This window comes from Budorcas taxicolor, chromosome X (genome assembly GCF_023091745.1).
Source record: "Budorcas taxicolor isolate Tak-1 chromosome X, Takin1.1, whole genome shotgun sequence".
Lineage (NCBI taxonomy): Eukaryota > Metazoa > Chordata > Mammalia > Artiodactyla > Bovidae > Budorcas > Budorcas taxicolor.
In genome coordinates, this window is record NC_068935.1 from 95,217,572 (window position 1) to 95,243,463 (window position 25,892).

At 42.9% G+C, this 25,892-nt stretch overlaps 1 protein-coding gene across 1 annotated transcript in view; it reads right to left on the bottom strand.

The window, feature by feature from the left end:
* Window positions 1-949: 949 nt before the first annotated feature.
* MSN (moesin) overlaps window positions 950-25,892 on the bottom strand; it is a 79,644-nt gene continuing 54,701 nt past the window's right edge. The window contains exons 3-13 of the mRNA XM_052663355.1: window positions 16,267-16,362; window positions 14,660-14,934; window positions 13,268-13,351; window positions 12,417-12,563; window positions 10,896-10,992; window positions 9,052-9,215; window positions 6,614-6,744; window positions 6,193-6,353; window positions 4,910-5,002; window positions 4,340-4,564; window positions 950-3,756 (exon numbers count right to left, since the gene is read on the bottom strand). Coding sequence (XP_052519315.1) covers window positions 3,592-3,756; window positions 4,340-4,564; window positions 4,910-5,002; window positions 6,193-6,353; window positions 6,614-6,744; window positions 9,052-9,215; window positions 10,896-10,992; window positions 12,417-12,563; window positions 13,268-13,351; window positions 14,660-14,934; window positions 16,267-16,362 — 1,638 coding nt within the window. The 3' untranslated portion in view covers window positions 950-3,591. The remainder of the gene's footprint in view (window positions 3,757-4,339; window positions 4,565-4,909; window positions 5,003-6,192; window positions 6,354-6,613; window positions 6,745-9,051; window positions 9,216-10,895; window positions 10,993-12,416; window positions 12,564-13,267; window positions 13,352-14,659; window positions 14,935-16,266; window positions 16,363-25,892) is intronic.

The window sequence follows — 25,892 nt, forward strand, 5'->3', positions numbered from 1 at the left end:
GGCATAGTCAATAAAGCAGAAATAGATGTTATTCTGGAACTCTCTTGCTTTTTCCATGATCCAGCGGATGTTGGCAGTTTGATTTCTGGTTCCTCTGCCTTTTCTATTTGCTGCCTTAGAACTGAAGCTGTGCAAGTACAGTCATCCCTCAGTATCCATAGGGGATTGGTTACAGGTACCTTGTAGATATCAAAAGCAGTGCATGCTCAAGTCCTTTTTATAAAATGGTATAGTATTTGCATATAATCTATGCACATCCTCCTGTATAGTTTAAATCATCTCTAGATTATTTATAATACTTAATACAATGTAAATGCTATGTAAATAGTTGCCAAGATGCAGCAAATTGAAGGTTAGCTTTTTGGAACTTTCCAGAATTGTTTCAAATATTTTCAATCCATAGTTGATTGAATCAGAGGATGTAGATTCCATAGATACAGAGAATCAAATGTATTTCCTCTTCCCAGTGCATGTCTGTCCTTCCTCAGGTCCTTGGTGGAAATATCAGGGAAAAGATACCGTGTAGTGATTAAGAGCACAGGCTCATGAACTAGATTGCCTATGTTCATATCCTGGCTCTATTACTTCTATCTGAAACCTTGGAGAAATTAACTCATTTTATTGGGCCTCCATTTCTTTATCTATAAAATAGGATAAAACAGTATATTCTCAGAGCATTTCCCACTATTAGAATTTATAATTTGATCTGAGAAAGTGGTCTAGGCTTTGAAATCTTTAAGATTCTAATATGCAGACAAGTTTGACAGCCATTGCCTCAAAGGGTTGTTGTAAGGATTTAAAGCTCACAGAATACATAACTTGCTTTTCCTTGCACATGTTGACTCACCAAGAAGGGAGCTGGTGTGAGTATGCCAGGTCCAAGACAACCTAGAAGGCTTATCTGAGTCTCAGTTTCCTCATTTGTAAAACTAGGACAACCATAGCAAGGTTACAAAATTGACATGTTTTATAAACCATAAAGTACTGCCCAACAGCTTTTGTACATACATATATTCTCCATTCTCACTTCATACTCCACTTCCCACTATCTTCCGCAACAGGGTTCAACTCAAGGTAATTTCTTTGACCTTCACTGACACTACAAGAAGTGAGGGTAGTAGGAGGTGGGCAAGCTTGGAGGCATTCCTGACAAGGAGGCAGGAAAGGGCCTGACCATCCCAGGAGGAGTCCAGAGATATAAACCACTCCTTACAAGCAGACCCAGGGCCAAACAAACCCAAGAGCATCACATGGTCAATGCAGGGCCCATCTACATAGGAAAAATTGGCCTAGGACTATGGAAAGGACACAGACTATTAATTCATGCAGCCCTGTATCCTTGGGTAGTTATTCTACTCTTCTATTTTTTTCAAGTTCATTCCTTCCTCTATAAAATGAGGATGGATAGTCATACACATTCCCAATAGGACTGAAGTGAGAATGAAAGTGACCAGGGATAGAAAAGTGGTTCACAGAGTGGAAATTACATTAAAGTATCTTACAGTCATCCACTGATACCATAAACAAAGATTAAGTCATAGTGAAGTCTTCCTAAATTTTATTGGCACTGAAATAGAACATGGGTTAAGCATAAACCCCTCCAAAAACAAATTTTTAAAAAACCCCAAAAGATGCACAAAAAAACCCTGAATATAAAATCTAATCTTTCTCCCCAGCTTCCCCCGGCGGGGAGGGGGGTGGTGGTGGGGTGGTATACTATCTTTAAGGCAGCTGGATTGCCCCATAATTCCAGGTTTGAATTTAGCAAATATAGGGCACATCACCAAGAGAGTGTCAATATAATACACAGCAATGCACATACGATTTCCCGAGGTCAAGCAGAAGACAAGGGGATGGAGGGATCAAAGCCATGGACTCTGGGCTAGGGGCACTGGATGGAAGTACAGTAGAGTCCCTTTGGGGAATGAACTTTGAGAAGAAAGCAGGAAAAAAAGGGAACAATAAAACCAAATACCAAGTACTTTAAAAAAGGATTGTATGACCTACAGTGACAAATTATATCACTAATACTGAAAGCTTCTTACATTAATTTTTCTAGCAAAATATGCTTCTTAGGTGTAGGGGTGGTAAAGGAATGAGGCCAAAATGATCCTGTCCCAAGACTAGTATCTTCTAAGGGTGCATTAGCAAGAAATGCAGAAATCAATGTTGAGTTAGATGCTGCTAAAATATATAACACTTGTAGAAAGAAAAAGAGCACACGTGAGACAGAGAGGAAGAGGATGCTGCTCCTGGGTTGAGAGAAAGAGGTGGCGGCGTGAAAGAGACCAGACCAGAGCCCCTAACAGCTCTCTCGTTTACAGCTCCAAGGGATAGCACAGCTGGTGGCAAGATCTGGGTTAAAGGCTTATTAAACAGAGGCAGGACCCAATCATCACCTTAGAGAGGGGCGATGGGAAGGGGCTGTTAGGCACTTGGTAGGGCTCAAGTAAACTGTAGGATCTGGGCCACAAGCTTCTCTCACCACACTTGGCTTCTTCCACACATTTACCAATTGAGCCAACTGACATCAAGATCCAGGACTCATGAAACCAAGGCCTTAATGACTCTGAAGCAGAAGTTGTGGCCCAACTAGCCCTGAAGGGAGAAGTGGTTTGGGACCCCTGGAGGTGAAAATACTGAAGCCACATGTGAATATTTCCTCCCCTTGGCAAGAGTCCTAGATGTGGCTGGCTGGGTTTGGGAATAATCATCCCTATTGTTCTATCTGAGGGGATTTGTGGATTAGAGTGGGGAAGGGCAGGTCCCAAGAAGGGAAGAGGAACACAGAATAATAAGTAAGGGATATATCTGCCCATAGAGCTCACCTGAAATAAGCCTAGGCTCCCATAAAACATAGAGGCATATTCTCTACCCAATCATGTCTGAACAGAAGGGCTAACAGCCTTGCAGGATGTTGGGGAAGCCTCTTGAAGGCATATTCTCCCCCATATCACCCTGAAGAGAAAAATGAGTGTCTGAACTCAGGGACAAGGCTTATTGGGACTGAATTTGTAACAGGCCCAATCTGGGAGGTAGAGAGAAGAATGACTGAACATCTTTTTAGCCTCCAATCATTACAAAGCATAAGTAACTCTAGAAGGAATGGACATTAGGAGGCCTAATCCTAGGGCAGTTGACATTCTAGAGCATGTAGCTAGGGCCCTGCCTTCATCTCTAAATCTGTGATGCTTCAATTCTGCAAATCACAAGACCATGAAGATGAAGGCTGTGGTAGGGCAGGGGTGAGGGCCAGTTTTCAACATACTCCATACTTGACTCCTGCAGAGCAGCATTAAATATGAGAGTATTTCCCAAACCAAGTGGGAAGCGCCTCTGAGCTGAGAAGCAAGCCAGATCACCCAGGACAGAGGAAAAAGAGGATCTCATTGGCACCATAGTGGCCATCTCTCTGCCTAGGGAATTGAGTAAGGATTGAGGGGCTAGGTTTGGTCCCATGGCTGCACTGAATGCTTGGCGTGACTCCAGGACTACTTTAGTTAATGGCTCCAGCACAGTGTGAGTTAGGCAAGAGTATAAGAGTGTGAGAGCAAGGAAGAAGGGAGGGGGTCCCTAGGGGCTAGGTGCCCTTTACATAGACTCAAACTCATCAATGCGCTGCTTAGTATTGCCCTGCCGGATCTGGCGCAGGGTCTTGTATTTGTCTCGACCCAGTCGCATGTTCTCAGCATGAATCATGTCATTAGCAGTCTTCTTGGACTCATCACGGGCATTGGCCAGCTCTGATTTGAGGGCCTGTGAAGGTGTAAGGGGATAAAGGGTTAATGGCTTCCTCTAATTTTACCTCCCCTTATTAACCAAATGTATTTCCTGATTTATCCTGTCCCACCCTCTCCTTCACCTTTCTCTCTCCCCTCCCACTCCACTCCTGCTGCCCCCACGCTTTATACACACAAACGCACACACATACATATTTTTTTGAGAGCCATTTCCAGCCCTGTTAGAATTTCAGTGGAGCAAGAATAAAACAAAAGACACCAACTGAGTGGATCAATTGATGACAGGTATTCTCTGCGAGTAGAGCTATACATCAAAGATTTAGGTAGGAATTGTGTCAACTAAATATTTTCTGAATATAAGAGGTAAATGGAATATGAATGGAGGACAGAGTGAAAAAAAAAGTAGGGGGAACAGGTAGTTCAGAGTCTGATTTATAAGTGAGAGATCCCTCCATTAAAGCCCTCATTGAGAAATGCTCAAGCTCCCACACAGCACTGAGACAGGTTCTCCTTCTCTCCTACCCCAATGATATAGGGAAGGCCATGGCTACTAAGTCAATATACATGATCTCCATGACCCTTTGGGTCTGCTTGGATACCTTCAGGTGCTTCTGCACACGCTCATTCTTTTCCGCCTCAGTGGTACGTTCCTCCTCACTGCGATCCTTGGCCATGGCATCAGCTCTCAGTTCAGCGCTGGCCTCTGCCCCGTTCTCATCCTGCTCATCCTGCTCATTTTCAGCAGGCTCTGCCACATGAGGCGTGCTCATGGCAGTCTTCAGCTCTGCACGGGTCTTCTCCAAGTCTTCTTGTACCATCTGAGCCTGTTCAGTAACAGAGGAAGGAAAGGGCTGGCAGCCAAACCAGATTAACTTACAGCATCCCTACATGTGCCTAGAATGGCCCAGAAGAAAGCAGGCACCAGGTAGTTCAAGCCACTTTGCCTGACTGATCCTGAGTTCCTTCAGCTGTATAAGAGGAGTAATTGTACCAAATTCCCTAGGGGTACTGGAGAATTCTGGGAAGTATTTGAGAGAGCCTTGAGCTCCTCCCATGATACACACTGTCAAGGAAGGATGGAAAAGTGACAAAACCCAAACCTAAGGAATCCAAGAACTTATGCATGATATCCCATCCCACACTGCTTAGTCCTGGGCATTATGTCTTACCTTCTGCTGCCATTCCACAGCCTCACTCTCCTTCTTTTGTCGGGCCATCTCCAGCTGGGAGATCCGAGCTGTCAGCTCTGCCATTTCCAAGGCCTATGGATCAAATGGAAGCTTATGAGAAGTGGGCCTTCTGGTCCCTAGGGCCCAAGTTTCTTCAACCCCAGATCCTCTGAGAACTAACAGGGAAGTTTCTGTTTCACTTGCATGCTGCTATGGAGACTTTTTTTTACCGCACCTCCTCCAGGAAGCCCAGAGGGAACACTCTCATTCTCAGATCTACTATAGCACCCTATTAACTCCCTGCCTCGACTAGACTATAGACTTGAAAGCAAACAACGTGTCACTTCTGGTTCTTCTTCATGTCACTCTCTTCCCTCTCTTCTCTCTCCCACTGCAGAGTTAGGGCCTCAGTAAAGCTTTGGAGGTCACTGTGTCACTGCCTGAAGTGGCAGACCCTTTCCTGTTATCCTACAATGCTCAGGCCTCCACTAAGATCTTCTCAGGACAAGTACAGGCATGACACTCAAGTGTCACAGAGTGATACGACCAAGGAAATAAAGCTTATGCATACCCTCACATCTTGGACAAATCTCCCAGAGGACATTTTCCCCCGAAAATTAGGTTTTAGTTTCCTGTACTCCCACTCCAAACAGTACAGGGTAAAAGCATATGTTAAGGAATTTGGGCCACAGGTTCTTAAATTCTGAGTTACAGAACCCTTGGAAATCATGATGAAAGTACAGATGCTCACCTTCCTCCCCTATAAATAATGTATAGACATACAACTTTACACATGATTTTAGGGAGCAAACCCTTAAAAGAGAATCAGAAATGACTTCTCATTCTTAGTCACAATTGTGTGACCTATGCAAGTCTCTTCAACCTCTCTGAGCCCTAATTTCATTACCTGGGCATATTATCCCACATGGGTTAACCCCATAGGATTATTAGGAAGAGTAAATAAGAAAGTAAGGAAAAGTGAAAAGTTGATCGTATAGTTTGTAACACACATAGCTAGTCAATCAGGTGTGAATCCCTTCTTTCCTCCCTCTCTACTTTGTCAGGTCATCAGCTCAAGTCCCCACTTGCTAAGAAAAAGAATAAAAGTAAGGGTTAGGGAAGTGACTTCTCAGCTTGCTTCTGAAGGAGCTATCTGCTGGAAGCCTTCAGAGAGGTACTCTGCTAAAAAGAGCCAGATGTGCAAACAGAGGTAGCTGTGAATAGGTAGGCAGACAGAAGAGAAAATTCAGATCCCATAATCCCATCCCATTTTGTAGCTTTACCAATTGTTCCTGGGTCTTCTTCTGGTCCTGGGAGGCCTGCAACAGGGCCTCCTTGGCCTCTTCAGCTTCTTGACGCTCTTTGGCCAGTTTTTCAGCCTCACTCTCAGCACGCTTTCGCTCCTGTTCAAGTTCCAGAGCCCTGCGGGTCTGTTCTTCCAGTTCTGGGAAGAGAAGGAAGGGGAAAGGTGGTAAACAGTGCAGAGATTAAGAAGGGACACCTAACTTCCTTCCTGGAAATGTTTCACCCTAGGCACAGTTGGCAAAAAACTCTAGGCACTCTTCCTTTTGCCTCATCATTCCTCTATTCTTTTAGCCACATCTTGAATATATGCCCCGAGTCTGCAGCTCAGACAGAAGGGTTTCCAGCTCACAGAGTCAGACTGTGGGAAAATCCAGTCTCCAAGATGACTCCAAGCCTCACCTTGTTGAGCCTTCTTAGTCTGTTCCTCGATTTGCTTCAGCTTCTCCATCAGTTCCTCCTTTTCCCGTTCAATCTTCTCCTTCTCCTTTTCTGCCATCTCACGTTTCTTCTTTTCATTTTCCAGCAGAGCACTAGGAAAGGAGAAAGAAGGAATGGAACAGGATATCAAGGCCACATGGAAGCCTTGGGATCCCCAAGACCTTCTGGCCCTGATCCCTCAGTCCCCACCCATCTAACATAGTTGGGGCTTGTGAGGCAAGATCACTCTCCCTTTTCCCTATATTCTTGTACTCACATCATAGCCCCACATGGGCTGGTATGCTCAGAGCCCTGCCAGTTTGTCCCAGTATCAGGAGGTCCAACCTGGACTCCCAGCTCATCCACTACCCTGTGAGTAACCAGTGGGTGACCTTAGCTGCATTATTTCTTTGCTCTTGTTCTTAGTAATCCTATGTGTAAGATGTGTAAGATGTGTAAGTCTTGCCCTTTCTACCTTATGGAGTTACAGAGAGAAAAGTTTTGACTGATACACTGTGCTTCAAGTCTGTTGATCTCTATGGCTAGGGCATTAATCCTCTGCCCTGTGAAGTTCAGTTTTAGGCTCCTTTCTCTCAAAATTTGTTGTAAATATAAATTAAGTATTGGCTTTTTCTTGCCTCAGCACCTCTTCCAGTAGTCCTTCTTTTCTCCCTTGGTTAGATGTCTTTTCTCTCAAAATAGTTGGCCCTATCCTTCTCCATAGCCCTCTACCCTGTTATTTTTCTCCATAGTACTTATCATATCACAGACTATAATATGCTTATTTGATCTCCCTGTCTCATCCCACTAGAATGACAGCTTCATGGGAGCAGAGCAGAGATTTCTGTCTTTTGTTCACTGCTCAATAAATATATATTGAGTGAATGAATGACACAGCATTGTGCCCTGAATAGTTATGCATATACTGTTTTTCCCCTTTCTTCTACTAGACTGTGAGGTCCTGCAGGGCAGGTTCCTGCCAGAACCAGTACTGTAAACTGATCCTCATACCATTTTTTTTTTCCAGAATAAATGTGAACCTTGGTGTCTAACCTCTCTTACATGGAGTCATTTTCCAGCCTACTAGATTAGAAGCTTCCTGAGATTCCAAACTCTTTATGATAGAGTATCTATTAGACCAGTGGTATCAAACCTTAACGTGTACAGGAATCACCTGGGGTCTTAATGTTTTAGATATTCATTCACATTATAGTATGTATCAGTATTTTGTTCTTTTTAATGACTGAATAATATTTCATTGGATAGCTGAATAATTTGTTTATCCATTCATTCAGTGATGGACATTTGGGCTGTTTTCACCTTTTGGCTACTGTGTATTTCACAGCTACAAACATGTGTGTGCCATCTGTTTAATCTGTTTGTGCCAACATGTTTGGCCATCTGTTTTCAATTTTTTTTTTTTTTCAGTATATACTTAGGAGGGGAATTGTGGAGTTATACGATAATTCTACATTTAACTTTTTGAGGAACCATCAATTGTTTTCTAAAGCAGTTAAACCATTTCACATTCCCAACAGTGAAGAACATGAGTTTCAGTCTCTCCACACCCTAGCCAACAGCTGTTATTTTCTGTTTTCATTTATTATATCCATATTAGTGAGTATGAAATAGTACCTCACTGAGGTTTCAAACTGCATTTCCCTAATAACTAAGGGTATTTTCATGTGCCTGCTGGCCATTTACACATCTTCTTTGAAGAAATGGTTAACTAGGATCTTAAAATGCAGATTTTGAATCAGCACATTTGGGGTAGGTCTCAGATACTGCCTTCCTAAACAGTTTCAAAGTTGATGCTGATGCTGCTAAGCCTTGATGCACTTTGAGTAGCAAAGGGGGCACAGTGCAAAAGGGCTGGAAAAATCTGGTAGCTCTGTCTAATTCCACTCAAAAGATCCTATAGAGTCCAGGTTTAAATGTGCATGGAGCCTTTTGCTACTACCACTATACTGGTCAGATAGCCCAGAGCAACCCAGAGTCCACTTAGAAGAGCAATAGCATGAGGGCTATAGATAATAGGGAACTATGAAATGCCCCTCTCTCCTATGAACCTCTGAAATCCTAGGGTTCTAAATGCCTGATTCCTGAGGATGAGGATGTCTGAGACTTACTTAAAGGAAAAGGTGTCATCCCTGTACAGCTCCCTTTCCCTCAGTACCAGAATGACTTCATGTCCTGCCTTTAGCCCCTCTCTCTTATGAACCTCTGAAATCCTAGGGTTCTAAATGCCTGATTCCTGGGGATGAGGATGTCTGAGGCTTAAAGGAAGAGGTGTCATCCCTGTACAGCTCCCTTTCCCCCAGTACCAGGATGACTTCAGGTCCTGCCTTTAGCAGCCTTGGCACCTTTGAAAAGCTTCCTTGTCATAGCTCCAGCCCCCACTTCAGTTCCGCACCACCTACCGCTCCATCTGCTTCTGGTGCTTCTCCTCCCGGGCCTGTGCCTTCATCTGCTGTACTTCAATGGTGTCAGGCTTGCGACGGCGCATGTATAGCTCATGGTTCCCCATGCACAGAGCCAAGATCCGTTTGTTAATCCGCAGCCGAGGAGCATAGAAAACAAAGTCCTGGTAGAAAACCAGCAGTCAGAAAGAGTGTAGAGGGAAAGATGAAAGTGGGCTTCTGCCTTCTGAAAAGCTAAGTTAAAAAGCACTGAAACAATCATATTACAGATGGGAAGACCAATTATCAGAGTGGTGAAGTGACTTGCCCAGGGTCAGATGGCAAGTTAGTGGCAGACCCAGGTCTAGAACCCAGGCTTCTTAACTCCAAAACTAGTGCTCTTCCTACCAAGCCACAATTTCTTTCAACATTTGCTTATGAAAAATCATCTTAAAATACCCTCAATCCAGTTGAAAGACAGAAACTGACTTCATCTGCTAATTAAATATCCTGCTGGGTCTCAGGAAACTCTCTTAGATGTACAATAATCTTTAGATAATACCTTGGTGAGTGTAGTATTAGTGAGCTGTACTGGTTCTATATCTTCTAAAAGCGTATCTTAGAGCCAGTCCCTTCAATCCTATTTGGAATAAGGCAATGTATTTGTAAATACACATGAATATGTAAGTCTCCTGAACATCAATTATCCTGGTTGTTGTGTTTTAAATAAGCCCTTGGTCTCAGCTGGCTTTGTTACTTACCTTTCTGATGAAAGTTGAGCAAAACAGCAGTTAAAACACACACACACACAAGAAAATCCAGTGAGCTGGAGTTTGTTACTACAAATACCACTGGACCACGGTCCCCAGCTGATGGGCTAACCACCAGCTCTTCTGCCACTGAACCCAAACTGCTACCATCTCACATAGCTTGGAGTGCAGTAGAAGGAGCACAAGCTCTAGAGGTCAAACATCCTAGGTATAAATTCCAGCTCTACCATTTTAGCTGTATGATTTTGGGCAAATCACTCCATCCCTCTGAAACTCAATTTCATCACTTATAAAATAGGAATGCCATTACCTACCTGACAATATCATTGAGGGTTGAAGGAGACTAATATATAAAGTTCTTAGCAGGGAAAGTTCAGAGACCTCAAAGCTAGAAGAAGGTTGAGACCTCATGAGAAGTGTCTAGTTCAGCATGGCCACTGGCCCTTGCTGGACATAGCACATCAAAAGAGGAGACTCTCACCACAGTTTTCTATCTTATTCCCAATCCCCAGTTTTTCAGTCTTGTCAGCCACAGGCAACTACATGTGACAGGTATGGCAATCATGTTAGAGGAATGACTGGACTCAAAGCATTCTTCTGTATTTGGATTGCTCTGGAGAAAAGTCTTAAGAGGACAGCAGCAAAGTTATAACAAAAAGAACAACATTTGGATCTGGACTTCTCCTGGCTCTCTCCTTTCTCCACAATTAGAGATAAATTAAGTACATGAACGATTTCCACTTTTTAAGCCTAGAGGCTTTAAAAGATAAGATGTACTACCCCAGAGCCTTGGGGAAGTAAAAAACAGTGGCTAACAGACAGAACTTAGACTGCCTGTGTTTCTCCCTAATCCATGCTTCTCCTGAGACACAGTTAGCAAGGTAGCACCAGTTAGAGTATGCCTCCTGACCATTTATTGGTGTCAACATCCTTTTTCATTGCCAATCACTTTTTGTGCCTCCTATTCCCATCCACATACACAAAAATCCAGAGAAAGGAGAGAAATATACAATGACATGATTAGTTCTGGCATTATGTAGGCCTTGGCCAGTGTGACCATTACCTAGGCCTTGGCCAGTGGGAGAAGTCACTTACCGGGGCTTTTTTGTCAATGGGCTTGATGACAAATTTCTTATCATTGAAAGAGATGTTCCTGATTTCACTCCAGGGGAAGCCTATCTTAGGAGTCAGCCTGTAAAAATGGATACCAAAATCATTAGGACAAACGCAAGGTAAGAAGGACATAGAGGGCTGGTGCTTTGCCCTCCCCACCACCAACTTCTCCCTTAAGGAGACAGATTAATTGCCAGCTCAGCTAGTATCATCACATGCCACCAGGTCAGCTGCCAGCACTGAGAGTTCACAAAGGACATTCTGATACTATAATCAACATATCCCTTGTCCCAACAACTAAGGTTTGCTTTATTTTTTGTTGAGGCATGGACCTTGTAACAATCTCTCAAAGAATCACCAGCCTTACTTCACTGGATTTCTTCTACTCAAGGTTGTAAAATCTAAGAGGACAGTAAATAATGAGTTCCAAGACTCAGAAGTTACACAAAACAATAATATAGTGATCTTTATACTCATCAAGAGAAAACCAAGGGAAAAAAATAAGCTAGTGAGATAAGCCTTTAGCAAGAGAGATTATAGGTCAAAAAATACTGAATCATCATATGAAGTGAGATTAATTACAAATCCTGACAAGGTGAGTTTTAAACCAGTGCTATCCAACAGAAATATAAATTATCACACATGCAATTTAAAATTTTCTAGTAGCCACAGGGAAGTAAAAAGAAACAGAGTGGAATTAACTATAACAACAGTTCACTTAAACCAGTATATGCAAAATCCTATCATGTATTTTGAACATGTAAATGTTCATGAAGATGTAAATGAATATTTAAAATGCATTAATGAGACATTTTATATTGTTTTTTCACACTAAGTCTTCAATGTAGTTTATACTTATAGCACATCTCAATTCAGACCAGCCACATTTCAAGTGCTCAACAGCTACATGTGGCCAGAAGATACCACAGTGGACAGTGAAAGTCTAGTCAATGCCAAGATTCAGAGGCTTGAGGGAGGTTGTGTGATCATCTGGGCTGGTCTAATCTAGGTAGAAAAAGAATGATACAGGTGGGACCCAGGAAGTAAAATCATACTTTGTCAAGTCCTAGGTGTCAAAGTAGCCCAAAAAAGTAAGCAAGCTGAGCAATATCATGTGATATCTTTTATACGTGGAATCTAAAAAGAAATGATACAAATGAGCTTACTTACAAAACAGAAACAGATTCACAGACTTAGAAAAGGAACTTATGGTTCTTAGAGGGGAAGGACAGGGGGGAGGGATAGTTAGGGAGTTTGGCATGGACATATACATGCTGCTATGTTTGAAATGGATAACAAACAAGGACCTACTGTATAGAACATGGAGCTCTGCTCAATGTTATGTGGCATCCTGGATAGGAAAGGAGTTTGGGGGAGAATAAATACATGTATATATATGGCTGATTCCCTTCACTGCTCACTTGAAAGTATCACAACATTGTTTGTTAATTGGTTATACCCTAATACAAAATAAAAAGTTAAAAAGCGAGCTCTGAACTATACCTGTCATTCTGCTCATAGATGTTGAGACCCAGGGCATCCACCCCCAGCCATAGCTCTGAGCCTTTCTTGTTCTTGATGTTAAAGTAGTTCACACCATACATCTCCAGATCCTGGGCAATCTTCAGATACTCCAGGACAGCATCCTCCCTAAACAACAGAACGGAAGTCAGTGGCGGGGGGTGGGGTCGCAGGGGGCAGAAGGGGCAAGTAATAAGGGGAGGGCGCCTATGAATCAGACCCAGGGAGACAGAAAGCCTACTTGCTCTCCACTTCTGACAAGAATCTTGCCAAAAGGGATTGAAAAGAGGATGGAAGGTGAGCAGATGATGGTTAACACAGCAAAACGTGACTTTTACCAAAACATGTTCATAGGAGCCTAAGGTCTGTGATTCCCAAGGGGAATAAAGGCAGGCTGACTCTTGCTGACCTCTGGCATATTAGCTATCACAGAAGCCTTTTACACAGGCACATTATTAGCAGAGCCCAAATGAGATGGTGATGACAAAATGAAAAGATTTGTTCTTCAATTAGACATCTCCCAAATGGTATGCCATGTTCATAAAGATCCTTCCTCATTTCATTCTTGAAGAGGGGCCCCTCGTGGCTCAGAAACTCCTAGGGGAGGGAATCTCAGGATCCCCTGATCTGGGCTATCAGCTCCCATCATCCACAAAAAGCACAGTTTTATAATGGTGCTGATTTGCCTTCCATTTCTAATTACATCTTGTAAACTGCATTTCTGTCTCTCTCCAACATCCTCCAGTGTTCCTAGCCTCTGCTTCTTCCCCACTGAACCAACTCTTATTCTCCTTGCAAGGGCATAGAGTCCACAGTTCCTAGGGTAGGCTTACCTGAGCATGCCCCGGTGCTCCTCATGCCACACCTGGATCCTTTCCTCCCACTGGTCCTTGTTAAGCTTGTGCTGCTCCAGGACCCTGGAAAGACAATGTGGGGTTAGTTACACCAGAAGCAGACTGAAATTATAGCAGGAGGTATTAACTAGACACAGGGAAGTGCCTGTGGGGTATGAGACATACAGAATGGGTGACCAAGAAGGACAGTGGGAATATCTTCCTTTGTACCTTTAACCAGAAAATCCAATAAGGTGCTGTGGTCACCAAGCAAAGCAGTAACATATTAACTGTGCTGATTTGCGAGACTAAGAGGAGAAATTGGCCTCATGGAGGCATGCATACTCTCTCCTAGATCTCTGTGGGGCCAATAGTTTGCATTTGTGAGACTACTGCTCAGAGATAAGATATAGCCTGTGGCTATGGAAGTGAGAACTGATTTCAAATGGTTTAGGGAAAAAACTAACAGGTTCAACTGTTATTATCTGTAAAATGGGCCCAGTTGTAATTATATCATAACAATAACTCTCAGATCTACTAGATCATAAACAAGGCTTGCTTTAAATATGCTATTTCAGACATTATAGCAGTGACTGATTTATGTAGAGTGCCAGGGCACAACCACTATCCCTAATACCTTCAGGTGATTTGTACATTTGCTATAGCTCCACTGCGACGGAGGTTACTGGAATGAAGCATAATTTTCCTTCCAATTTAAAAGCCTATATAAAATAGTGATTGGATGCAGTAGGGTTAAAAAAAAAATCAAGAGACTAGGGTTCCAGGTTGCCACAAATGAGCTGTGGGAGATTCAGCAGGTCAGAGTGAGTACCTCTGCATCTCTGTTTCCTTAGCCAGGAAATAAGGATTATGCCTGCCTTATTCATTCTGTGTGTTGTGATGCTAAAATAAAAATAATTAGAATTTGAGAATGTTCAGTTTTGAAGTTTACAAAAGGAGAAATCTCTGTATACTGGGTATCAATATTAAAAGACTGTTTTGAGCTCCCCATGTCCCTGGTTTAAGTATTTCTCACTCCAATGAACCTCTGATACAAGAAGTCTAAATCAGTGACAAGGATCAATAAATTGGAACTGGGGCAAGGAGAAGCAATTCATCTCTGGTTCTCAATATAAGCAACTGTTTCCACAGTAATGAAGTTCTGTAATAGGCAAACAGAGGAGGGAAAAAAGTGTTTTATTTTGAGAACCAGAGAAATAAGAACAGAGTATGGTGCCATATGCAAGTATGTCTGTCTGAGCATCATAACATGGTCTTCAGACAGACCTTAGTGGAGAGGGACAGATCTGGCAACCCTTGTATAAAAGGAATAAATCAGCTTTGGGCCACAGCTCACTCTGACCAGGGCAGATCACCAGGACACCACCTCACCTCTGTGGCAGCAACTTGTCCCCAGCCAAGTAGCCAGACTTGTGGACTTCCTTATTGAAGTCACCATACTTGGACTGGACAGCATAGGAGGCCAGCAACACAGCAGTCTCAGGTGGGCAGTAAATATCATCATTGAGAATGCCCTCCTTCACTTGCAGGAAGAATAGTCGCTGTGTGATGTCCTGGATCAACTCTTCAGATACATCCTCAGGGTAGAACTTGGCCCGGAACTTGAAAAGCAGAGGGCTTTCCTTCCGCACATCCTGGGCAGTCACCTAGGAGCAGCAAGGGGTTATGTTCTCAAAAAATAGATTTTAGGGGTAGGGGAGTGGCTGTAGGGTGGGGAGAAGACACTGGAAAGTCATCAATTTGGATAATCACAAAGAGTTGGGTAACAATTCTGGTAATTCAGAAAAGAGACATATTACTTTCATTGGGGACCCAAGCCCACATCCATAATTGCCTCCTATTGGGAATTTCTTCTTATAATAACTTAACACCTGCTGATAGTCATAAGCCCTTAAGCCATCATCAGACAATATATCCAACTGCCCCTACATTCTGAGGGTAGGTTTAAGAAACTCCTCTTTTAAGACTCTCCTCCAACTCCATAAATCAACAAAGACTAGGATGTATGACTGAGGTCTGGGAATTGATTAGACAAGAGGACAAATCAGATTGTCTTTTGAAGCCTGAAATTGGCTACTAATGGTTCCACATTTTCCCAGCAAAAGTCTCCACTCTTTGGGTAAAGAAGAATCTGCCAGTAAAAGCTAGGGCACTCACCCTCTAGACACAATTGGGGAAATAAGCCATAGGACTGTACGGAGACCTCCAAGGACAAAGTCAGACAGTTTGAGGATGATGAGCTGGAGAACTGCCATGTTCCTGCAGAGATGCTGCTGGGATGTGGAGAGTTTGAATGGACCTATACTTAAACCTTGGTGGCTCAGACAGTAAAGCGTCTGCCTACAATGCGGGAGACCTGGGCTCAATCCCTGGGTTGGGAAGATCTCCTGGAGAAGGAAATGGCAACCCACTCCAGTATTTTTGCCTAAAAAATCCCATGGACAGAGGAGCCTGGTGGACTACAGTTCATGGAGTCGCAAAGAGTTAGACACGACTGAGCGACTTCACTTTCACTATACTTAAACCGTCTCACTTGGGGTTCAACTGAGAAAATTAAGAAAGAAGGACACATCTTTATGGGGTGCAGGCATAAGTTAACAGGCAAGAAAATAGACAAGATAAGATTATGAGACTTTCAAGATTCTTTCCAGTTCAGTAGTCTGTGACTCTCTAACAAATTTCCTAAAGCCCTTGAGTTTGGAAAGGAAAAAAAGGTTACCTCCTCTAGAAGAACTACTGATAACTATGATCCATAAGTGGGTCCCATCCTCCTTGGACACTGGCCATTCTCACTGTTACAAATCCAAATAGAGACAGAGCAAGAGCTCTGCTCTTATTCTGATCTAGCGGTTGAGAGACCACCCAGTGAAAAATGGAGCCCTACATGCCCTAGATTTGCCAGCTTGTACATTTTACACTCCTGAGCAAAGTCTAGTAGAAGAGTGGATTCCAAATGTGGCAGTGGAGTAAGCAATTACCTTCTTATTGAGTTTCAGCCAAGTAGAGAAACCCTTAGTGTCCTGGTACTGCAGACCAAAAAACCAAACTTCCCTCAGGCCGATAGTTTTCACCACCTGAAAGGCAAAACAGAAAACAATCATTGATTGAGTGCCTACCCTGTGCCAGGCACAGAGGAGACAAATGTGGTGCCCATGTGGTCCCTGACCTTAAAGGATATAAGGCACCCAGGTCTGGAAATAAAATACACTTGGGCAGTAGCTAAGAAATAATGTCAACATCTCTCTGCACCAAATACTTCTGCTGAGGTATGGACTAGATCAATTATAAGCACTACCACATACCAATAACTTGATATCCATTATCTGCTTGAATTTTCACAATAGCCCTATGATATAATTACAACTGGGCCCAATTTACAGATAAATAAAAGTAAGGTTCAGTTAGTGAGTAGCAGAGTCAGGATTGTTTGTCTCCAAACCCATTCAAATTCAGTGCTTTTTGCCAACACCATCCCACTCAGTTATGCCATGCAGCTCCATACTCCCAGGGTAGGGTAAAGGCTAAAGGTAGAAACTGTTGGTTGAACTCCTGAATCGTGTTTTCCTGGACTCCTTCTTTATGTTTAGCAACTAGGAATAATGCCCATACCCTTCAGGCTAAGTCCTACTTACAATGCCCAAAGAAAAAAATGTACTGTGGTATTTATAGACCCCAAACCTGTGCTGCGCTTAGAGGCTAAGATGCTTATTTTCAGCCCTGATTAGAGCTCAGTCATGATTCTCCTTTACTACTCACACAGGTTGACAGTAGGAATGAGTATAGTAGCTGAAGGGCCCCATGATGTTCAGCTACTGGGCATTTTGGCTGAGCAGGGGGCAGGAAAGGAAAGACAGCCAGGAAAAGATAGACAGGGTCTGTTTTCCAGTCCATGACATAAGCATGTAAATAGTTCTGGCTGCTGACTCAACCCTAGCATGCCCACCACTGGGGACAGAGGTAATAAAGCCATATCCTAATGAGGCATCAAGGAGTCTTCTTTATATTGTCTTCTACTGGGGTGGGAGGCGGAATTTGAGGTGAAGAAATTTACCTGGAGTTAGAAACAAGTAGCAGGGACCCAGCGTTGCTAATGTCTTTCCCTGTAGATGAATCATTATCTCCCCCTCAAAACAGATAGATATGTGCATGTACAAATACACACTGCACTGTATCTATCCACAAAGTTTCTACTATGCATCCAAGGCCAGGCCAGACCCATAGTCACTCCCAGAGCTTACAATCTAGAGCTTCAGAGGCCTCAAGGAAAAAGATCATGTTTATTAAGTACCTATTATGTGCCAGGTACCAAATACTGAACAATCATGAGATAGTTATTATTTCCATTTTATAAATGAGGAAAATAAGGCTTAGAGAGCAATCTGTCTAAAACCATAGAATCTAGACTAGAATCGTAAGTATATGACTCTAAAACCTATACCCTTTTTCTCATTTGCTATCTCCTAAGGCCAAGGGTTCAAAAGAGCTTAGAAGCTCTGGGGTTCCCAAGTGACTAACTGCCTTGTCTCTCTTTTGGCCCAGATATCCCAGCCAGAAAATGAAATTTGACTACCTCTGCATCTACATATAGCTCCTGGCTTTCCCACTAGGCTCAGTCAACAATCACTTTGGAGAGAAGCCATATTGCCAAGATATTAACCTTCATTGCTCACCAGGGTGTTCATGATGATTACACTCCCCTTTCATAGCTTGAATCAGGTATCAAGAAACCTGAGTGGAAGTCTCACTTCTGTCTCCCACTTGCTGTGTGATTTTAAGGCAATACATTTCCTTCTCTGGGCCTCAGTTTCCTCATCTATCTAGCTTCCCCATCTACTATGAGTGGTGTGGCTTAAATGACTTCTTTATGCTCTGAAGTTCTACCAATCTACTAATTAAGTTATTTGTAAATGACCAAGAAATGCAGCCCCATTTCCCACATACCTCTTGACAACTTGGGTAACAAGGAACATGATTAGAAAAAAATAAATGAGGGAAGGTGTACTATATGAGGAAAGATCAAGACTTCCAGGATTTGATGGAAAGGTGAGTCTCTGAGTCTAAGTCAATAGGCATTACCATCAGGTTTTAGATGGAGAATACAAAGTAGTCATGGTGAAATGTGACAGTGACTTTCTTTCTTTTTTTTTGCAGAGGATAAAGGGAGAGGATGTGGATAGGCGAGATTTTTTTAAGCACCTCTTACATCCTATATCTAAGATCAGTTCAGTTCAGTCACTCAGTCATGTCCGACTCTTTGCGACCCCATGAATTGCAACACGCCAGGCCTCCCTGTCTATCACCAACTCCTGGAGTTCACCCAAACTCATGTCCATCGAGTCGGTGATGCCATCCAGCCATCTCATCCTCTGTCATTCACTTTTCCTCCTGCCCCCAATCCCTCCCAGCATCAGAGTCTTTTCCAATGAGTCAGCTCTTTGCATGAGGTGGCCAAATTACTGGAGCTTCAGCTTTAGCATCATTCCCTTCAAAGAACACCCAGGGCTGATTTTCAGAATGGATTGGTTGTATCTCCTTACAGTCTAAGGGACTCTCAGAAGTCTTCTCCAACACCACAGTTCAAAAGCATCAATTCTTCGTTGCTCAGCTTTCTTCACAGTCCAACTCTCACATCCATACACGACCACTGGAAATATCTAAGATAGGGCCTAATTAATGGTTTTCCATAAGGCTGCAGAACATAGTGTGTACAGGTGCAATTGGTGTAAAGAAATAAGCTTCAAGAAACAATGCAGCCCCAGGATAGAAAAAGACCCACTGAAGATGTTGAAAATGGACCATTAGGACAGGATGCTAAGTCATGGCAGGGCAGACTGGGAACAGAACTAGTAGGGTAGCAACTGGCTTTTGCCTGTACCAGCGGCCCAGGTGTAGAAACTCAAGAGACACCAGAATGAAAAGGAAGTGAGGCAGGCACAGACCACACAGTCAGTTCCACAGGTCTCAGGAGTGAGTTCCTTGGCCTCTATTTACACTATGTTTCCTGCTTCACTAGTGGGATGGTTAGGAGTATGATGAGAGGAGGATCATGGGAGCTAAAATAATTCCAGGATCTAGAGTATCTCTGAAGATAATGTAATAGCTAAAGTGATATCAAAAGAAAAGGTATCAGGATCAGCAGGGCATTTTAATCTCTCTGAGCACTGCCTCTTCCCTATGAACACAAAGAAATTAGATGCATATAAATGCTCTACTTCCTTAGACTGTAGGCTTGGAGAAAGAGTGATGTCTCTTAGCCTCCACTGAAGTCCCAAAGTAAGGAAGTGAGTATGTTGGGTGAAGGAAATACGGTCTGAAGTCAGAACTGAAACTGAAAAAGAACAAAGGATAAAACAGATGACTCATGGACCCCAGGCTGTAAGGAAATCTCCAATTAAGGTCCACAGGGTGCTGGAATCATTTGATCAAGCAACTCTTGGCCCCATTTTCAAATCCTAAAATATGGAATGAGGCCAAGCTTAGCTTGCTTTAAGCTTTGCCTCCAGATGAGAACTTACTTCAGAGGAAAGAGAAACCTCATTTTCTAGTGGGAAAGAGTATCTAGGTACTGGTTCCGGGAAAACATCTGTGGCTCCAATGAGCAGGTTCATTACCATTCCACTCTGAGAAGTGGCTGCATCTCTAAGAAAAAAATTCTTTCTTTGCTCCTTTTGATTTCAGACAGCAACCTTATCTGGCCTGAGCTAGTATTTCTCAAAGCTGCCATGGAAGACATTTTTAAGCCACAGAAGATAATGAATGCATATACCCAGGGGATGGGGGTGGGGTTGGAAGTGTCAGAATACAAGGAGATAGCTAGCTGTAAATTATAATTTCTTTGAAGCCTGAAGGTTTAATCATTTGTGCAAAATTTACTGTTTACTCCTTAAATATCTATATTTTAACAATAAAATAGATATCTACAAGTACAACTGATGTTCCAAGATACTAAATCACATTCAGTCTACAGGTCTGTGAACCTCTTGGAACCTGGCACATTCACCTAGAGGGGGCTAGGACTTTAGTTTGCAAAATACTGGCTGTGGATTATATTCAGCCACATAATACCCCCAAAACAGACTGGAGCATTACAGGATTCAAGCAGCATAAACTAAAAAACTGGGGTCCAATGAGGGAAATAGACTTGCCTCTCAGAAAATTGTCACTAATTACCAGAAGCATCATAAGTAAGAAAGAACTCTGTTTGCCTCTTTTTGCATGTGAAGGCTACTTATATCTGAGATCTGGGGAGGGCAGAGGGGATTAGGCCAATTCCAGAACCCAAAGCCCCCTCCCCATATTCTCTATGCATCTATCTGAATAAATAAACTACTGACACAATCAGTCACTTCAGAAGCCAAGAGCAGGATAGGGAAGCAAGGCTTGAGCCTTAAGTGCATGAGACATTATGTGCAAAACCGCTGCTGCTGCTAAGTCGTTTCAGTTGTGTCCAACTCTGTGTGACCCCATAGACGGCAGCCCACCAGGCTCCCCCTGGGATTCTCCAGGCAAGAACATTGGAGTGGATTGTCATTTCCTTCTTCAATGCATGAAAGTGAAAAGTGAAAGTGAAGTCGCTCAGTCGTGTCTGAATCTTAGCGAACCCATGGACTACAGCCTACCAGGCTCCTCCGCCCATGGGATTTTCCAGGCAAGAGTACTAGAGTGGGTTGCCATTGCCTTCTCCAATGCAAAACTGCACCAATGCCCAAATACCCGAGGCAGCTGTATCAATCACCTGCTGCTGCTGCTAAGTCGCTTCAGTCGTGTCCGACTCTGTGCAACCCCATAGATGGCAGCCCACCAGGCTCCTCTGTCCCTGGGATTCTCCAGGCAAGAGTACTGGAGTGGGTTGCCATTTCCCTCTCCAATGCATCAATCACCTACCTGAAAGCAAATCAGTGCACAACTGGGAAGTTCCAGGAGGGGCTGTCACCATCTCTGATTCTGTTACCCTACAATGACTGTGCCCAAGTGGCCACCTACTCTATAACACAGAGCACATTCATCTAGGGTTCTAAGTATAGGGACCAAACTTTGCTTTTAGAATGGAAACAGGCAAAGAAAGGGGAAGTCACAGAGGACACAGCTGACAAAAGGTACTGGGAAAATTGCAAATGCTATGTGCCTTATTCAAACCACTATACTATGTCCTAGCTATCTGACCTTAAACAGGTCTTTTCCTCTGTCCAAGTCTCAGTTCCTCATCTATAAGATGGAGATACAACTATTACAATAACAGATATTAGGTGTTTTATAAAATAAAAATGGAAAAAGGAGGATTGCTGTCTTCAATGCAGAGTCTACAAATCCTAAGAACTTCACTGAGCCAGAAAAGCCTCTTGATTTCATGGCTCCATTATGTGAACTCCCAGGGGAAATTCCACCCACTTATTTAGCTCTTAATAAGAACAAGCAACATTAGAATGCCTGCTATGCACCAGGCACTTTACTTATTCGAGGATTAAATAAGACTACAAAATCTCTAAAATTGTGTGATTACTATTTTACTGAGAAAAGTAAAGTCCTAAGAGGCTAAACGAACCATCCAAGGTCACACAGCTTAACAGCCAGACAGAATTTGAACCCAAGCTGACTCTAAATCCCATGCTCTATATACCACCTCTATGTACAACCTGAGTCTCAAGGATGTTTTTTCATTCAGCATGAGAGGAGAGTTGCATGTATTTTTCTGTTTCCAAAGGTGAGTAACTCCAAGTTCCTTAAGGACAGAGATGGTATCTGATAGGCCTAGAGATCCTTCTCAAGACACAGTAGACCTTCAGTCAATATTGAATCAGTCAATGAATAGATAAATGAATGGATAGATGCTCTGAGATTTCACTTCTTTTCTGCAGCTTAAAACCTTAAGTGGAGGGGACAGGTAGAGCTAGACTAGAGCTAGAGCTTATAGACCATGGCTGAGGAGGAGACAAGTAGAGGGTTCTTAAAGTGGAACTTATGGCACCTAGGTAATCACGAGCCCTTGGAAGAACCTCAGGATTTAGAAGTAGGGCTAAGTGACAAAAATTGCTATAGAAAAATGTTCTCTCTCTCCTCCCTAGATGTTCTCACTCCTCCACACTCACAAGAGACAAAGGCAAGTGGGAAGAACTATTGGCCCCATTTCCCTTTCCCACCATGCCTTGGGCCTCTTCAAGCTATGGAGACCCATTGTTGCCTATTATTTATCGCTGGTGCCAAGGAGTGTGCTTCATCTCCAGTCAGCTTCCTCTCTGGTCATCAGCCAGACAACTGCTGGATTCCAGGATGGCCCCAAAGCTTTTGTCAGTCCCTCCCAAGGAGTCCAGCTCCTTCCTCCTAGGCCCCTGATCTCCCTGAAAGAAGGTTAAACATAATAGACTTCCTCCCTTATGCCTCATCAAGTTGGAGAGAGGGAAAAGATCAAATCCCCCAGTGGCCTGTGAACATGGACAGGTCTGAGGATTCCCGTCCAGACTTGCCTTGACCCTGAAAATGCCAGATGCTCAATTCTGTGTCAGAGTTCAAATCTTTTTGTCTGGTACTTTTCACCTATGGGGTCCCAGCTTTGTTCCTTCTGACATCACAGAACATGACTGCCCCTTCCTTCCAATGATAGCCTCTCAGTGACCTCAAGACAGAGAATACATATCCTCTTGAGTATTCTCTGAGCCAAACAGGCTCATTCACCCCAGTGTAGCACAGTAGGGAAAAGTATTGTTTTATTTACAGTCAGAGCTATAATTTAAACTCCATATTACAATTTACTAACTATATAACTTAGAGTGTGTTCTTTCACTTCTTATAGGCAGGGTCACTGCAAGGTTTAAAACACCGAGCCAAAGTTAGTCCATAGTAGGTACTCACTAAATGATTTTTCTCAAAACACTGATCTTCCTGGTTGGGAATCATGAACTTCACAGTTTCCTCCCTTTCCTCTCTCCACCCATACAAAAGATTCAAGTTTCTCAAGGGCTTTTCTAGGGAAGCAGTAGATTTTAGAACTAGCACACCAATCCAGCCAAGAATCCCTACCATATGGGCTTCCCTCAGAACCACATCCACAGTATGCAAACCAAACAAACACTAACAAAGAATTGCCTGGTCTTGTGGCTTTTTGAAGTTAATAAACTTCTTTGTCCAAGGATTTTTCTGCCCTAGTCTCTAAATTATACCTTCCTCACCCTCCACAGTTACCCCATTCAACACAAATGGACAAAGACCCCAGTGTTGAAGGCAGAGGATGGTGTCATTTACTTGAAAGAAATTAGGCATAGAACCAGAGCTCTGGGAATGAGTCTGGGCAGAGGTCTAGGGAACCTCTGGTTCCCAGCTGGACTATAAAATTCACATTGGCTCATACTCTCCTCTCTACAGCTGCTGCTCAGAATGATATTGTTGTCTGAAGCAAAGGGCCCAACAGCCTACCTATGGTATGGACACCTTCTCCTTTTTGTCCCAGGGACATTAAGAAGCCTATACAGGAAAAGTTGTCAGGTAGTTTTGCCCTCCCCACTCCCTGGTATATGCCAACTGCAAATCATAATCAAGTGAAGCATTTCCCTCCTTTTTACAGAACGGGGTCATCTGAAATCCAAATAGTGGGGTTAGAAATGGGAAAAAAACAAATATGGATTACAGAAATAAGTGCCATAAATTTCTGAGATAACCAGATTTGAGGTATCAGTTAGACACTGTACAGACAGGAAAACTGAAGCCCAAAGAGGGAAAGGTTTGTATAAGGTATCAGGAGAATTAGTGGTAGAGCCAGCCATAAGGCCCAAAATTTCTATCTAGTGCCCTTTCTAGTTCACTAGGCTATCCCTGCATAGACTTTCCAACATAAAACCTGCATGCAAAGGGAGAAGGCAAAACCTTAATATAATCAAAATGCAATGTCATATTCAAGATTAGCATTGTAATCACTTGTGAACTATATGAATGCTAGCACATTAATTGTAGTAAATGTGTGTTTAAATGTTCCTCTAATTTGTACTTTCTCAAATTAAATATCAATGAATACCTTTCAACATTTGAAATAAAACAAACTCCAGAGAAGAAGCAAGTTCCAGCTAAATCCAAAGTTACATAGGCTGAGGCTCTTCAAGCCAATCTCTCAACTCTATCTGATGAATGAGACAAGAAGTGTCATGGCATTTGAGTGAAAGTGAAAGTGAAAGCTATCATTCATTACATCTCTACTATATGTCAGATGCTTCACATAACACTCAATTCTCTATATGCACTTTCTTATAGTCTTTCTCACCTATTTCTAATTTATCCTTTTGAATTTTATATATCCTTGCAAGCCACTGGGTAGCCACTGGGTACAAAGTGAGATACAAATAATAGACCCTTTCATAATCTCACAAAAAGCCTGTGAGGTAAACATTAGATGCATTTTGGTTGGGGGGTGGGGGGCGGGGCACAGTGGGGGGCGGGGATGAGACTACTAACCCGAAAAGGTTCAATAATTTTCCCAAGACGTAGCTAATAATATGAAGATTTTTGTTTCCTCATCTGTAAAATGGGGCCAGTACTAATCTCTGCACTCATAGGGCTTTGTGATAGTCAAGTGATATGGTATACAAAATGCCTGGCATAATACCTGACATACAGGAAGCCCTGGAAAAATGTTAACTTTCATCTGTATTAGTCATAGACAGCAATTATCCTACTCTACCATATGACATCAGGGACTCAGGAGACATGCCTGAACTGTCTCACATTTCTAGCCATATTTTCCTTCTTTTTATATAGAGATCTGAATGGAAAACAGCCCTGTACCATCTCCATCTCCATCCTCTTCCCTCACCAGTCAGATGTATTCATAGTAATGCAATGATCTTCAGTGAGTTCAGGTCAGTCACTCAGTCATGTCCGACTCTTTGCCACCCCATGAATCGCAGCACGCCAGGCCTCCCTGTCTATCACCAACTCCCGGAGTTCATTCAAACTCATGTCCATCGAGTCAGTGATGCCATCCAGCCATCTTATCCTCTGTCGTCCCCTTCTCCTCCTGCCCCCAATCCCTCCCAGCATCAGAGTCTTTTCCAATGAGTAAACTCTTCACATGAGGTGGCCAAAGTACTGGAGCTTCAGCTTTAGCATCATTCCTTCCAAAGAAATCCCAGGGCTGATCTCCTTCAGAATGGACTGGTTGGATCTCCTTGCAGTCCAAGGGACTCACAAGAGTCTTCTCCAACACCCCAGCTCAAAAACATCAACACTTCGGCATTCAGCTTTCTTCACATTCCAACTCTCACATGCATACATGACCACTGGAAAAACCATAGCTTTGACTAGACGGACCTTTGTTGGCAAAGTAATGTCTCTGCCTTTCAATATGCTATCTAGGTTGGTCATAACTTTTCTTCCAAGGAGTAAGTGTCTTTTAATTTCAAGGCTGCAGTCACCATCTGCAGTGATTTTGGAGCCCAAAAAAATAAAGTCTGACACTGTTTCCACTGTTTCCCCATCTATTTCCCATGAAGTGATGGGACCAGATACCATGATCTTTGTTTTCTGAATGTTGAGCTTTAAGCCAACTTTTTCACTCTCCACTTTCACTTTCATCAAGAGGCTTTTTAGTTCCTCTTCACTTTCTGCCATAAGGGTGGTGTCA